Below are 15,556 nucleotides of genomic sequence, written 5' to 3' on the forward strand. Positions count from 1 at the left end.
CTTGTGGCGCTGATTGGAGGAGACTTAGAGCGGGGACTGTGTGCTCAGCGGAGGAGGCAGAGTGGAGGTGATCTGCGGCGGGGAGCGGTTCCCTTGTGCGCCCCTCCCCGTTACTGCAGGCGGCCCTCCCCGTGCCACCCCTCCCCCGCCCCAGCTCACCTCCACTCTACCTCCTCGCCTGAATGGACTTTTAAGCGCCTCCAACCACTAGGCGCCCTAGGCGGCCGCCTAGTTTGCCTAAATGGTTGCACCGGCCCTGTCTGTAGTGGTAACTGCTGTGCTCCATTTAAAAGAAAGGGGGAGTGGAGAGGAGAGAGATTGTTTAGTGGATTGGCATGGTCTCAGGCCTATAGGCTCCTATACATTCCTCTTGTAGAATGCTCCCCACCATTCTTCACACTGTCATGTGTAGATCTTCCAGAAAGCACTGCTCATAATGTATACAGCGTCACATGCATGGCCTTTCACCCACCTTTGGCAGTTCCGCTGTCTTTAGGGCCTTGCCCCTGGACAGGAGATCCTTCTTTGTAAAGTGTGAGCATTCATTTCTTGCCTTTCTCCAGCTATTTGCCCACACACATCCCTTTCTTTGTAACTACAGCCCCTGCTTGGGAGACTTGCCTTTTCTCCTAGAGCCTTATGTTCTCCTACTCTCCTGCATATGTATGTCAGACAGGGGCTCGATTTAGCTGTTGCAGTCTGTGAATGGTGTATGCTTCTTCCTGCTGGCTGTAGCTGAAAATTTCTCTTTAAATATTGGTTTTAAAACATAGAGCAATTGTGCAAGTTGCTATTAGCATTAGAATGATGGCTCAGACATAACTTCTGAACTGTGAAAACTAAAGTTCAGTAAACTAAATTTGTAAAAAAACTAAGATAAGATTACCTCATAGCAGAGTCAGGCGTGTACAGTGAGCAGGGGCGGCTCCAGGCACCAGCCCTCCAAGCATCTGCTTGGAGCAGCACCTGGAGGGGGACGGCGTCACCCGGGGAGAGCGGAGCCGCGGCCAGGCTCGCCGCCCTCCCCCGGCGCTCCGGCCGGCCGGGGAGAGCGGGGCTGCGGCCGGGCTCGCCGCCGGGGAGAGCGGAGCCGCGGCGGGCTCGCCGCCCTCCCCCCAGTGCTCGGGCCGGTTGGGGAGAGCAGGGCCGCGGCCGGGCTTGGCGCCCTCCCCTGCCGCGCTCCCCGCCGGGGGGCGGGAGGGAGGCTTTTTTGCCTGGGGCGGCAAAAAAGCAGGAGCCAGCCCTGACAGTGAGAAATGTCTTTGCTTCTGAGGACAGCCTTGCAAAACCTGCTTGTGGTTCCATTTTAGTCTGCTTATTCCCATGCCTCTGTGCGGTGTGTGATGTGTATACTATATATGGATGTAAAAAAGGTTCCAACCAATTGCAAGGTATGAAAGTGTCCTTCTCTCCCACAATCTCAAAATTGTATTAAAATAGTTGTTCAATTTATTTTACGATTATTTCTACTTTTTGGAGCAAAAGTCTTGTCAGATCTTCTGAGGAGAACAAGCAGATCTTCTGAGGTATCCCTAAAGTCTTGCTGATCCCCTCCATTTTTCTCCTTTTACTCTTCCAGTCCTCAAAGGCTGAACATCTCCAAGCCAAGAAGAAATGGACACAGCCCTTTTCAGGGCCCACCAATGCTGATCCAGAGATGATCAGAGAGTAATAAATAGAGCAATGCTAGACACCTTGTCCCAGAACCCTGTCCCCTGTTCTACTGAGGCAGTGGATAGCCATCAGAATCTGCCCTAAGAGAGCAGCTGAAGATTTTTCTTGGTGTAACTATGGCGCCTTTTTGGCCAAGATGGAGTCTGCTCTGCAGGCTGCTCCAGCCAAAAAAAAACATGGACAGGAATGCAGTAGGGAAACTTCCTTCCATCCCAGGGACACCTGTTCCAACTCCTCCTCCCCCCACAGAGTAAACATGCACCCCGCTCCCCGAATAGTACAAGAAATATGGGAAAAGGAAGTATTTATTAACAGAGGGATGAATGGAGGACCCACAGGCCCCATGATACCACAATATAAAAGGATAGACGCCGAGCATCTAGACTCAGAGCTCAGGAATCCTGGGCAGAGTTCCAGTCTGACAGTGAGTCATTGAGTCTTCCTGGTTGTCTTTGGCACCAGTAAACATTCCCTCCAAAATACCCTCTAGTGCCCTCTTCTTCCACTCTCTACAAACCCATACAGAGCAACAACCCTCCCCACTTAACTAGCTACAACCTCCTTCCTTATTCCCAATGCAAAGTCACATGTCCCACTCCTCACAGCCCCATACAGTTCTGGGTGACAGTGGTACTGGGTCTGGTTTGTCCTTCGCAGGTGATTCCTGGTGTGGTGCACCTGCTGGCTCCCATCCTGGGACATCCCAGGTCAGCCACTCTGTCCTTCCAGGCTTTGGACTGGTTCTCAGCTGCTTTGCTGTGGGAGAGCCTGCTCACTGTAAGCCCCTTGTCTGGTGCTACCAACACCCACACCCCTGACGCTCTCCCTACTTTGACTCCCCTCCTCCTGGAAAAACCAGCACTTCCTATGCCTCAGGATGAGGTTTTAAAGGGGCCATGCTTTCTAAACCCAAGTTGGTTACACTGAGAATCCTCGGGCAGTTTAAAGATGGCATAGTGCTGTGTGGCTGCTGCAACTACCGTAACCTGTAAAGCCACTAAGCCCTTGGTGTCCCCAGGGTTGGGGCATGGAAGGATGGTTTAGAGCCACCACTTCGCCAAACCCTAGTCACTCGCTGCAGTTAGGCATTTAGCCCCTTCTCTCTCCAGTGTCTGCACATGCTAGCTTGGCAGCGTGCCCAACCCCAAATATCTTGGAAGTAAAGGCCTGAGACCATGACTCAAACTCTCATCCCCTGTAGGGGACAACCTGTTGTACCCTCACCAGATCATCAAGATGGCATTACTGGAAGATATTTGTGCTTATGTTCTTCCTCTGCTTTTCTTTGTGCATGAATCTCTCAGAACTTCTAATTCATTTTCTTTGTATTTAATAGTATTATCTTTTGTTTACAATGACTCTTCTTCACATCCTCTTCAGGGCTAAAATGTCAGGGTGCTATGGATTTACCATGCATTTATAATGCTGCCATGCTGTGTTTAACTTTCACTTTTCATTAAGCATCAAAACTGTGAGAATTAAAAGCCTGCTTTTGATGTTCCAATAAAAAGTGACACTCAAATTTGGCATTACAGCAGCAAAAATGATTTTTTTTTAAAAAAAAGCTTAGTTTGACACTCAGAATGGAGGGTGGAAAAGAATTTCAGAGTAAATGCTATTAAAGCCAGTGGAATTTTAAAATATATAATCTTTTGCCATTACCGAGTCATCTTTGCAGCTCAAGTTTGGAATGCTATGTAACACATATTTTTAGTGAGATTAATAGAATCCTCATCCTGATGTTTGAGAATTATATATGTAAATGAATGTATCAAGATGATGATATATTCCTAAAAACTAGCTTTGACCAGATACATTACTTCTGTATTATTACAGGAATGGTAACAAATATTTTTCAGTACTTTTGAACAGGTTTCTGCAATGCAGAATTTATGCATACATTTTTGTTGAATCAAGCTCATGCAGAGAGAACAAGTAGTGTGAGTTTCATGATAGTATAGTTGGTCAGAAAAATCAGATGATAACAAAATTCTGACAGTAAACAGCAATCTCCATCCCCCCCTGTTTCTGACTAGCTGTATACCTTTAACTTCTACACTTGGAGATATACCTGTTCTAGCTTGGACTAAGCAAAGGCTTGCACTGGTGTGCTAAAAATAGAATGTAGCTGCGGCAGCACAAGTCACAGGAGGGACTAGCCACCTTGAGCACATGCCTCAGTTCTTGGATGGGATCATACTCGGGACAGCTAGCCCCTCCTGCTGCTCGCACTGACGCAGCTACATTCTAGTTAAAGGGCTGGTCTACACTGCGGGGGGGTGGGAGATCGATCTAAGATACGCAACTTCAGCTACGTGAATAGCGTAGCTGAAGTCAAAGTATCTTAGATCGATTTACCTCTGGTCCTCACTGTGCGGGATCGACGGCCGCGGCTCCCCTGTCGACTCCGCTACCGCCTCTCACTCTGGTGGAGTTCCGGAGTCGACGGGGAGCACGTTTGGGGATCGATTTATTGCGTCTAGATGAGATGCGATAAATCGATCCCCGATAGATCGATTACTACCCGCCAATCCAGCGGGTAGTGAAGACGTACGCTTAGTGTTCTCACTTGATCAGAGCTAATATGAGTATGTGATTTATGTCTCCTTGAGATGAGAATCACACCCCCAGCTCCAAGTATAGACAGACCCATTCCTGATGTAACTTACACACCAACAGGCTGAGGAAAGGAAGGTAGCAGGACAAGTGATTAACAGTTATGTGCAAGAAGGTGTAAATTACAATAGTCCTTTCCATCCATATTAACACACACCATCTTGCACTTTCTTCTTTCCCTATGTGTGTTGTTTACACCAACTGAGACTCCTTTAGAGTCAGTCATGCCCACTTATCAACATACAATTTAAATCACCTCTAAATTTGACACAGATATGACACTGTGGCGCTTGGGGCTGTAATTACTCATATCCCTTGCAGATCAGCACAGTGGGGGACCTGTCACATATGCACCAGTGGGTTACATAAGAAAAGTGTGAGTCAAAGTAGCCTTCTCACACCTTCTTCTTGCTCCTTGGCTTGCAAATTGCACCAATTCAGACTTCCTTATACTTGCTATAATGGATGTAAGTGAATATAGTGGAGCTACATTCATGTCAGGGAGTCTGATTTATGCATCACCTTTGAATTTGGCCCATAGATTATAAATTATTTTTCCATTGGGTTGCGTGTTTACATTATTTTCATCCCAGTTTCATAATCTTGTATCTGCAGTTAAGCATTAATGTCCAAATTCAGTGCTAATATAAAGCAGACGAAACTACACTGAGGTCAATAGAGAGTCTTCTGTTTACACCAGTGGTGCATTTGGCTCTAAGGGCCTGATCCTATATTCCTTGCCTGTTGAAAACACCCAGTGACTTAAATGAGAGTTTTTGGGTGCATATGTAATATGGGATTAAATTCTTCATAGGTTTCCTTTTTCTCTGTATAGCTGGTACAGCTGGACCCAACCATAGGAATTCTAAATTAAATGTTCTAATATTGTATTTCATATTTGACATGCACTCTTTTCAAGCTAACTAATTTTAGTCAAGACTTATTATTCACAGCTTTTTCATGATATTATTGAAATAAGGCTCACGTAATTCTTAAACATTGTCACCCAATATTTGTTCTTTCTTTCTCCATATGTTCCTTGTACCCATGATTAAATGTATAATCTACATATATGGAATTGTCATTCATCTTTATATTTCTTTATTTTGCTCTGTCTTTGTTGTGTCTGTCTCTAACAGGCTCATCTCATCTCTGTACCTCCCTCATCTCCTACCCTTTGGGTTCTGTAAGCTCCTTGAAGGTTTGAGAGGTAGTATAAAAATGTATCCTGCTTGGGTTTCAGGTCAATTAACATGTACATCCATGTCTTCATCTCAGTTTCCTTCTAGCATGCAACTTTTTGCTATAGGCTAATAATCAATATTTAAGGCCTTTGGCAGAAGCTGTGATAATTTTATAAGAGAATCCTACATGTTGATGGTCATTATTTGAAACAAAGATGGAATATTTGAGACTAGAAACCATTTCTTTATAAACTCATTTTCTTATATCGGTTGAGAAAGTGGCAAACCACAACATTTTGGTTAGAGTTGCATGAGTATGCATGGAATTATGTTTGAGGTTCAGGTCTAATATACAAAAATTCATAATCTGGCTTCCTCTGCTTCTTCTCATAAGAAGTATTTTCAAATGGCACCAAATTCTACTCTCAGTTGTGCCGGTACAATGAGAGTGGCATTTGTTCTTTACAAATACAGTAGCTAAAAGCTGAATTTTGTATTATATTTGAACTTTACAATACTCTGACCAAAATCTGACCATAATCTACTTAATACATTGTTACTATTTATACCTTTGCTTCCTAGTCTCCTTAGATGTGAGTCCATTTAAGATTTGAAAGTTGGTGATTAGTAAGAAATCACAGTTAAAAGTCCACAAGGCCCCCAAAACACTGAACCATTACTGAATGGAAAGGAGTACTGTAGCTTTTTGTATGCTTTTATAAATATTCAGGTTTTATGAAGCTCCATGTTTGATTTGCCTTGATTTCTGTTAGTTGTACCTTGTTCTTTTGTGGTTACTGTGCTTACTGTGGTTGTTTTTGTCTTTCTTTGGATTAAAAACAAGGTTTCTTGGATAAATATTGAGTACTGAAGGTATCCTGAATGCAATAACTTTTGGGTTGAAATTTTGGAAAGCCATAGTATATTGTAGCTTAAATTCTCTTTCTGAAACTCTGATTTTATTTGGTGTAATTAGTAGGTTTTCTCAAAATACTGAATTCTCAGGTATCTTTTAATATAGGCATCTATCAATGCAATATAAAAATGGACCCCATTTTAATTCCTTTTATATATAAATGGTTTAGTTTTGCATGAAATAATCTATTTCTTTTGAGTTATTGTTATTTCCAAAAATTGAGCATGCCTATCTACTGTACATACTTTTAAAGTCTTGGGAATTTACCTTTATCTTAGAAGCAAATCATTTTCTACATAAAATCATGAAGCGTATTTCATTGTTTTGGTGTTGGCATTTTAATTAAATAGATAACCCCTAAAACCTATTTAAACATGAGTGTGTCTGTTGAAATGTTTAAGTTCCTGTGTGTCTCTGTGTGTCTGTGTGTGTGTGTGTGTGTGTGTGTGTGTGTGTGTGCGATGTGTGTGTGCATGCTGAGTATTTCAGTTAGATAGCATGTTACAGCTGATTGGCAGGTACATGCTTTAGAAAATCTGCAATTCTCTTTGATTTCTCAAATAGAAGACTATAACTATTGGAATGCTTGATGCATACTGACAGTAGAATAAATCCAGGCGTTGATATCATCATTAGATTTTTAAGTGTTCTGTCTATACTTCAATGCTGTTAAAGAATGAAATTCTGGTCGTTTGTCCCCCCCACAAACAAACACACACACACAAACCCAAAGTACAAATACAAGTGTTTGGCTTGACAGAGATACACAGGTGTTCCTGGAGGGGAGCAGTGGAATCATCTTCTTCAACCTGAAGACAGGACATAGAGCAGCTGCATGAATGTGGTGGTTGCTGTGGCTAATGGGCTGTAGTTGTGGCTTGTCCGTGTTCCTACTGCCTAGGTCCCCACCATTCCCATTGATCCAATCACAATATTGCCAACCCCAGGCATTCAAAAATAGTGAGTCAGACCCCCCAGAATTAAGCACATTGCATTCTCTTTATTTGCTGTCTGGATTTTCTGCCTGTAGGATCCACTCGGTTTGCATTTTCAGATCTTCTCATTGGCTACGAGGGCTAGCAACTTACTATTTTACTTAAATGAAGGCTGTACCATACATGGAAAATAAAAATTAAAGTCTTGTATTGGCATGCAAAAAGAACAAAAGCCATTCACAAACTCCACATACTGCTAGGGCCTGTTGTGTTTCCTGTAGTGTGCATTTCTGTTCTCACAGGGAGTTATTAGACACAGTTGTTAAAGCAAGTGTTTAGACCATTAAAACTTGACATCACGTTAGCTGGTTAGAGGCTCCCAGGCTGTCTACACTTTGAGTTGGGGGTGTGATTCCCATCTCGAGAATTCATACTCACTGTAGCTCTCATAGAATCTTAGAAATGGAGGGCTGGAAGGGGCCTCGAGAAGTTACCAAATCCAGCTCCCTGTGCTGTGGCAGGGCCAAGTAAACATAGATCAGCCCAAACAGGTGTTGTCCACACTGTTTTTAAAAAAAACCCAATATCCCTATTCCATAGCATAACTACCCTTATAGGTAAAGTTTTTCCTAATATCTAACCTAAATCTCCCTGGCCGCAGATTAAGCCTATTACTTCTTGTCCTACTTTCAGTGGACATGGAGAACAACTGATCACCATCCTCTTAATAACAGCTCTTAACTTATTTGAGACTATCAGGTCCCCCATCAGTCTTTTTTTCTCAATACTAAATATGCCCAGTTTTTCTAATCTTTCCTTATAGGTCAGGTTTTCTAAATCTTTTATCATTTTTGTTGCTTCCCTCTGGACACTCCAAATTCATAGAATCATAGAATGTCAGAGTTGGAAGGGACCGCAGGAGTTCATCTAGTCCAACCCCCTGCTCAAAGCAGGACCAATCCCCAGACAGATTTTTGCCCCAAATGGCCCCCTCAAGGATTGAATTTACAACCCTGGGTTTAGCAGGCCAATGCTCAAACCACTGAGCTGTCCCTCCACATCCTTCCTAAAGTGTGGTGCCCAGAATTGGACACAGTACTCCAGCTGAGGCCTAACCAGTGCCAAGTAGAGCAGGACAATTATCTCCCATGTTTTACATGCGATACTCCTGTTAATACACCCCAGAATGAAATTAGCTGTTTTTGCAGCTGCATCACATTGTTGACTCTCTTTCAATTTGTGATCCACTATAATCCCCAGATCCTTTTCAGTAGTACTTCCACCTAGCCAATTATTCCCTATTTTGTAGGTGTGCATTGGATTTTTTCTTCCTAAGTGAAGTACTTTGCACTTGTTTTTATTGAATTTCATCTTGTTGAATTCAGACCAATTCTCCAATTTGTCAAGGTCATTTTGCATTCTAATGCTGTCTTCCTAAGTGCTTGGAACCCCACCCAGTTTGGTGTCATCTGTGAATTTTATAAGCATACTCTCCACTTTGTTAGCCAAGTCATTAATGAAAATATTGAATAGTACTGGACTCAGGACTGGTCCCTGTGGAATATCACTAGATGCACCCTCCCAGTTTGACAGGGAACCATTGAATAACTAGTCTTTGAATACAGTCTTTCAACCAGTTGTGCACCCACCTTTTAGTAATTTAATCTAGACCACATTTCTCTAGTTTGCTCATGAGAATGTCATGTGGGACAGTGTCAAAAACCTCACTATAATCAAGATATAGCGCATCTATTGCTTCGCCCTATCTACTAGGCTAGTAACCAACCGAATTTCCTTGTTTGACAGGGCTATTCCTTATCACCCTATTATCCTCCAAGCACTTACAAATTGATTGTTTAATAATTTGTTCCAGTATCTTTACAGCAATCAAAGTTAGGTAGACCAGTCTCCAATTCCCTAACCCCTCTTTGTTCCCCTTTTTAAAATTAGATATGATGTTTGCCATTTTCATGGAGAAAGAGAGCTAAACATAGAGTGTAGCTGTGGCAGCAGACGTGGTGGGATAGACTAGCGGTCCTGAGTACATACCTAAGGTCTTGGATGAGTACAAACTCAACACAGGTAGCCACTCCATTAGCTTGTGCTGCTGCAGCAACATTCTATTTTTAGCACGATAGCGCCACAAAAGCTATAGTAGGTATTTTTCCTTGAGCTGGGAATCACACCCCCAGCTCAATGGGTAGGTATACACTTATGTGAAGTTTGAGTCTGCACTATAGCAGTTATAGAAGTCTGCACAGTGGGTCCATGTTCTTGCTCTGGGTTGTAGGGCATGATTTTATTTCTCCTGCCAAACATCTCTGCTCCCATTTACTCCATCTTTGTACAAGGGCCAGAATTTAATTAAAGAATTGCATTTCAGCTTTCACTTTATGGAATAACAATACAGATGTAAATACTAAGTTATGAAAAAAACTTTAGCTTCTCTCTCTCTCTCTCTCTCTCTCTCCCCCTCTAGCATACAAAATGTGTATGCTAATATCTGTAATTATACATGTTTCCTGTTTGCCTAGAAAAATAAATAATGAGCATTCAATCCATTTCACATAATCCCAATAGTATTCTTCCCTGAATTTGAGGAGATTATAGATCTTAAATTAAAAATCTAAATTTTACATTCTCTTGCACCCTTATGATCCCAACCAAATCATGAGGGTTGTTTGGGTATAACTGCGTGCAGAATCTGGCCCAGACATTTTGCAATACGTCTCTCTTCTGTGTTACATATGCTTACTAGTTGTGAAATTCTTCCCTGAGTAATGTAAACCACTGGAGATTTTTGTATTGCATTTATTCTTCATGCAGTCTATTAACTCATGTGCATACAAAGCCCAACTCTATTTAAGGGTACCTTTAGCACTTAGCAAAGAGCTTAAGTGTGATGTAAGTGGTGCAAAGGCTTTCTGCTGGGCCTCTCCACAGGGGTGCATTTCTCTTTAATAGAATGTAAAAAAAAAAAAAATGCAGTACAGAGTCACCAGAGAGTTTTACATTACATTATTGAAATCACCAAAATGGTGCAGAAATGGTATTCACATACTGTGGTTCTATAATCCAAACAAATTGAACACCATTGTCTAGGAGGGTTATGGTCTAAAATGATTCTAGTATATTGCTACATATCAAAATCCAGTTTTTAAAGTATTAAAACATAGTAATATGCAGTAATATATAGTATGAAGGGTATGAAGTTGTTATTTTTTAAAGTTACAGTTATAATTTTGAGACTGGCAAATTGAATGGCGGCTAATTAACAGTTTGCCCATTCATACCGAATATTTATAACTAGTAGTGGGAGAACCGTTTGGAAAAATTGTAGATGTTCCCCTGAAATATTTGTATAGATTAGAATTCTCTTAAAATCCTTGTTTTATGGGAAAATTTTCAGATTACAATAATCCATTAATCATCATCACATAAAAGTAAAATTAACTATCTCAGAATTGTAACCTGCTTGCTTAAATGCATCTGCTAGAACACTCGCTCTTTTTCTCCCTCTCTGTCTGGAATAGAGTTGATCAAATATCAGAATTTTCATCACATCATAAATTTCAATATTTTCAACCTTTGTTTTGGCAACATGAACATTCTCCCGTGGAAAACTTTGATTTTGTGGAAATCACATTTTTCTATCCAATAACTGTTGCAACAGAAAATCCCTGTCAGCTGTGCACTGGAACGCTCATTGATTGTGGCAGAAAGCTGGACATTTATTCTTTGTTCAGGGTTAAGGTATTTCTATAGTTCCCCACAGGATTTGATCCTGCAAGTTGCTTAGCTTTTTCTGATGGCAGCTGAGCATATTTAGGGGCAGATTTAGGCACCTAAAGATGCAGTGGGGATTTTCAAAAGTGCCTAAAAAAGGTTAGCTGCTTAGCTCTGGAGTACTTAAGTATGTGCATCTTTAGGCACCTAAATACCTTTGAAAATCTGATAGAACCTTGCAGGTTTGAGCCCTTTATTTCTTGAGATGCTCCTGATTTTCATTTCAGTGTCTCACCCTTACTAGACATCTTATTTGCTGCTAGGCTTTCAGTTGTCAGGCCTTCTTTTATGCACCCCTTAGATACCCAGAGTTTTCTTTTTGTGGCTAGGTTGCCCAATTTTCTCCCTTTCTGACATGCCACTTCCCACCCAATCAGTTCAACATTTTTCACCCAAGGTATTTATGTGTGTCTCTCCCTCCCCTCCAAGTCCTTTAAATTTTACAGATTGATTTGAGATAGGATTTACTCTAATTCTCACAATCAAACCAAACAAATTAAATGAACTGTTCTTTCCCTTCCCATTCCCTCCCTTCTCTTTCAGAGGGAGCTGAGTGTCCACATTAATTAAAATATATTTTAAATATATGGATGGATATTTTTCTCCCTTACATGCCCTTCTTCTGTTACCTAATACTCTTTTTGCACCTTCAGTGGCAAAACCCAACTATTTTACTGCAGGTATTATTATTCACACTTAGTCAGGTTTCCCCTACAAGAATTATTAGTTTCCTATAGCCTTATAGCTTATTGTTTGTTTCTTTGTTTGCTTGTTTTGGAGACCTGTAAAACAACTTTTAAGTAATAATGTTTGTCCCTCTTCTTAAATGGCTAAAAATACTTGACTCAGTTGAGATTAATAGATAATTGACTATAACTAGAAAAGCAAAGGACGATATTCAAATGAGAAGATGGAAAATGCTGCGAGTCACACCAGGCTGAGAACCACACATCAGTACTCATTGCGCTGGTCTACATAAGACTGTAAGAGCCATATTTCCATAAGACCATTGTGCTATACACACACACTAGTCTAAGGCCTTAATCCTGCAAACACATACTCCCATGTATAACTTCATTCATGAGCAATCCCATTGGCTTCACTAGCACTACTAATGTGAATAAACTCATGCGTGTGTTTGTTTGCATGATTATGGCTTATGTTTGAACACTTCTTCCTGTCTTGAGCAATTCTAATTTTTATAAATATGTTGTGTTTCTTCCTCCCTAGATTTTATTGGAAATTTCTTCATTTAAAAGTTTTGTTTTTCATTTCAATATTTTATTTAACAATTTATAATTTTTTTTGAACAACCTAAATTTCAATACATTTATTTTTCATAATGATGCTTTATTCTAGCTTTTGTTGTCATGCTAGTTAATGCCCATTTACGCACATGAGGAAATTTATGTACATGGGGAGTCCCCTTTGATTCACTACTCACATGGACAAGTGTTTAGGAGTGAGACCTAAAGTTGGCAGCTCCTCACATTGCTTAGGAAATTACCTTGGTAGATGTGGGACTGTTTTTTGAATAAGGATTTTTTAACGGAGTAACAACTCTTAACAGAACTTATACACTGTGAATGGCACAAAAATCTGTCCTCACAATGTTCAACAGTAGGTTTAAATTTTTCTAAAATGGATTCTCCCATCTCTAGCTGCAGCTAATGAATGTTATGTCTGTTGAGAATTTGGCTGTTGTTCTAAATACGTCTTTAATTTCACTTCCATTCTCATACACATGCAGTATGAAACATATGTGATACTCTAATTTAATTCTAACACTTGTTTCATAGAATGCTTCTGTAGTAATGTAAATAATTGTTAGTATTCTGTAATAACAATATTTTTTTTTAGCAGGTCAGATTGTTTCCCCACAGTCTGCTCCCGCCTGTGTTGAAAATAAAAATGACGTGAGCAGAGAAAACAGCACTGTTGACTTTAGCAAGGTAAGCATTTATTGACTGTGAAAAGAGCCTTCTGACTGACAAGTAGAAATTTTAAATAAAAAGAGTGGCTTGTGTTAATCAGAGAAAGCTCTAATGATGTTTCACTTCAATATTATACATTGTCACATGTCAGTGCCACAAAATACATAGGTTGCACCTACAATAAAGAAGGGTTTTAAACGTTTCCAATAAAACATAGTTAAAATATTGCCAACAGGCAATCACATTCCAGAAGATTAGACACACTTTTCATTGCATAACACTGTAAGGAGGCAACAGATTGTAGGGAGAGGTCTCAGAAATGAGTAAAGGGCTGACTAAGTAGGAAAGTAATTCAGATTGCTTATCATTCAGATTTAGCATGTGTTCTCTTGTGGGAATAATGTATAAATGTAAAATGCTCTTTTTGTAACCTGCTTTTGTGGATTCTGTGTGTCTGAAGAATAATTTGCTTTTGTTAAACATCTATAACTTCATAACATTGTGTCACGCCGAGATATTTCAATGCACTTTACAAAGTTGTATAGTAGCTCAGTAGTATGGTTTTTAATGACAAACTAATAATAGAAAGCAAGGAAACACAAGCTAGTCTTCAGTTTTGGTATAAAAAATGTCTCTCATCTTTGGAGAAGGTACTGCATGCCTAAAACAAACTTTCACAGTAGGTACAGACAGACATGAGATAGGCATGCCAGCAACAGATGACTTCAACTGGTGCTTGGGTGAATAAGAGTTAAGCAAATCAGGAAAGGTTATTAGAACTAAAATTCTAAAGGGATTTATACAGTTAGTGAAGAATGGCAATTTGAATCCATTGTGGAATCTGACTGCCAGTCAGTATAATTGAGCCAGCACTAGAGTTATGTGCTCGCTCCATCTGGTGCCAGACTGAATCCTAGCAGCAGCAGTTTGTACCAGCTGAAGTCTGTCAGCTTTGTGTGCAGGGGCTAGGAGACCATTAAAAAGGGCAGTACAGTTGTCTATGTGGGATGAAACAAAGACATGAAAAGGACCTTTGCATCACGAAGAGAGAGATGAGGCAGCACTCTGGCTGTCTTTCTACACTGGTTATAAGCAGATTTAACTACAGCAGAGACATGTAATTCAAATTGGAGTACTAATCCTTTAAATACATAAATATATGTATCAGTAAACAAATGTATCCCTTTCTAGGGTATAACATTTTTATTCAATGTTGTTTTTAAAAGTGTTAATTGGTGCAAACTAATATTCATTTTTTTTTGGTGAATGTTCTGTGTATTGAAATGTAACATCTATTGAAAAGGGTAACAATAAAAATAGATTTGTCTAACTAAAATTTTAAAAGAACGGCGATGAGACCAACAGCAACCTGGAGAACACTCCACCACTTCATGTAATACTTTTCTCACAGTTTTCCATAGCCATTTAGAAATTTGAATGCCAGAACCCCCTGAACTCATAGTTGTGGGTCTTTCACTCCACAGCTTTCAAAATCAGACTCTGTTTTCTAGGTATGTTTTCATGCTGAAGGAAAATGGAGACAGCAGATTTTGAAACTTCATTCACCAGTTTTACACTGATGTGATATCATTGACTTCATCAGAACCATTCCGGATTCTCACTGGTGTGAGCAGTGGTGCTGGGGGGTGCTGCCACACCCACTGGCTTGAAATAGTAATAACAAACACCATGGTTTCCACCATCAGCATGCCCACTATAAAAATTGTTCCTGCACCCCTGGGTGTGGGAGGAGAACAAATTCCCACCTTTCTAGCTAACCTTAAGAACCCTCAATAAGTTAAACATCAGTAGTTGTTTCATGAAGTAGGAAAGAGACAGATTTTGTTTACATGGATAAAATGGCCTCATGGAATTTTAACTAGAAGACTTTGGCTGTGAGACTTCACAGTCTAGAGGTATTCTTGGAACCCCAGCTCTTCAATTATAATATAGCAGCAGTTTATAGGAAATCTTTTTTCATTTTCATTTGGCCAGGAGAGTATGACTGTCTTCTTTTACATTCTTGCCACTATCAATGATGCCTTTCTCACCTCAGATGTGTGCTACATGGGACAACACCTAAGATCCAGTCACAAACCAAAGTTAATGCGGAAAGCAGCAGTCTACCTGCTCTGTGGAGTTTCTTACCTTGAGCACATGACACTAATGCTCCATGATCTGTCCCAGTTGCCTAGTTGTCTCTTGATTAAGTTTAAGGTGTTGATTTTAACCTATAAAGCCCTTGAAATCTGCCTACTTGAGCGAGTACCTCTCTCCTCATGTAATATTACCAAACTGCAGGCAATAGAGGAACTCCAGCTGGAATCGCCTCAGTATAAACTGTTTACCATGAAGGGCTCCCACTCTTAGATCTTTTGGTCTGAAATAGCCTAAATATGGCACACTGCAGGGCTCCTCTACCTATTCAGATTTTGGGGTACATTAAGGGGTTATTGTTTGGGATTTTGATTTCATCTCTAGTTAGTTATTTTCTGGTTTTGGGGGTGAGGA

At 40.5% G+C, this 15,556-nt stretch overlaps 1 protein-coding gene across 6 annotated transcripts in view; it reads left to right on the forward strand.

The window, feature by feature from the left end:
- Nucleotides 1-15,556, forward strand: part of SLC4A10 (solute carrier family 4 member 10) — a 270,102-nt gene that overhangs the window by 193,469 nt on the left and 61,077 nt on the right. For 3 of the 6 annotated variants that reach the window (XM_065561769.1, XM_008178464.4, XM_024114851.3), the window contains one exon: nt 12,972-13,063. In XM_065561769.1, the coding sequence (XP_065417841.1) occupies nt 12,972-13,063 (92 nt within the window). The remainder of the gene's footprint in view (nt 1-12,971; nt 13,064-15,556) is intronic. The other 3 variants (XM_065561767.1, XM_065561770.1, XM_008178463.4) reach the window with 1 other exon arrangement.

Source organism: Chrysemys picta, chromosome 11, assembly GCF_011386835.1.
Source record: "Chrysemys picta bellii isolate R12L10 chromosome 11, ASM1138683v2, whole genome shotgun sequence".
In the NCBI taxonomy this organism is placed as follows: Eukaryota; Metazoa; Chordata; order Testudines; family Emydidae; genus Chrysemys; species Chrysemys picta.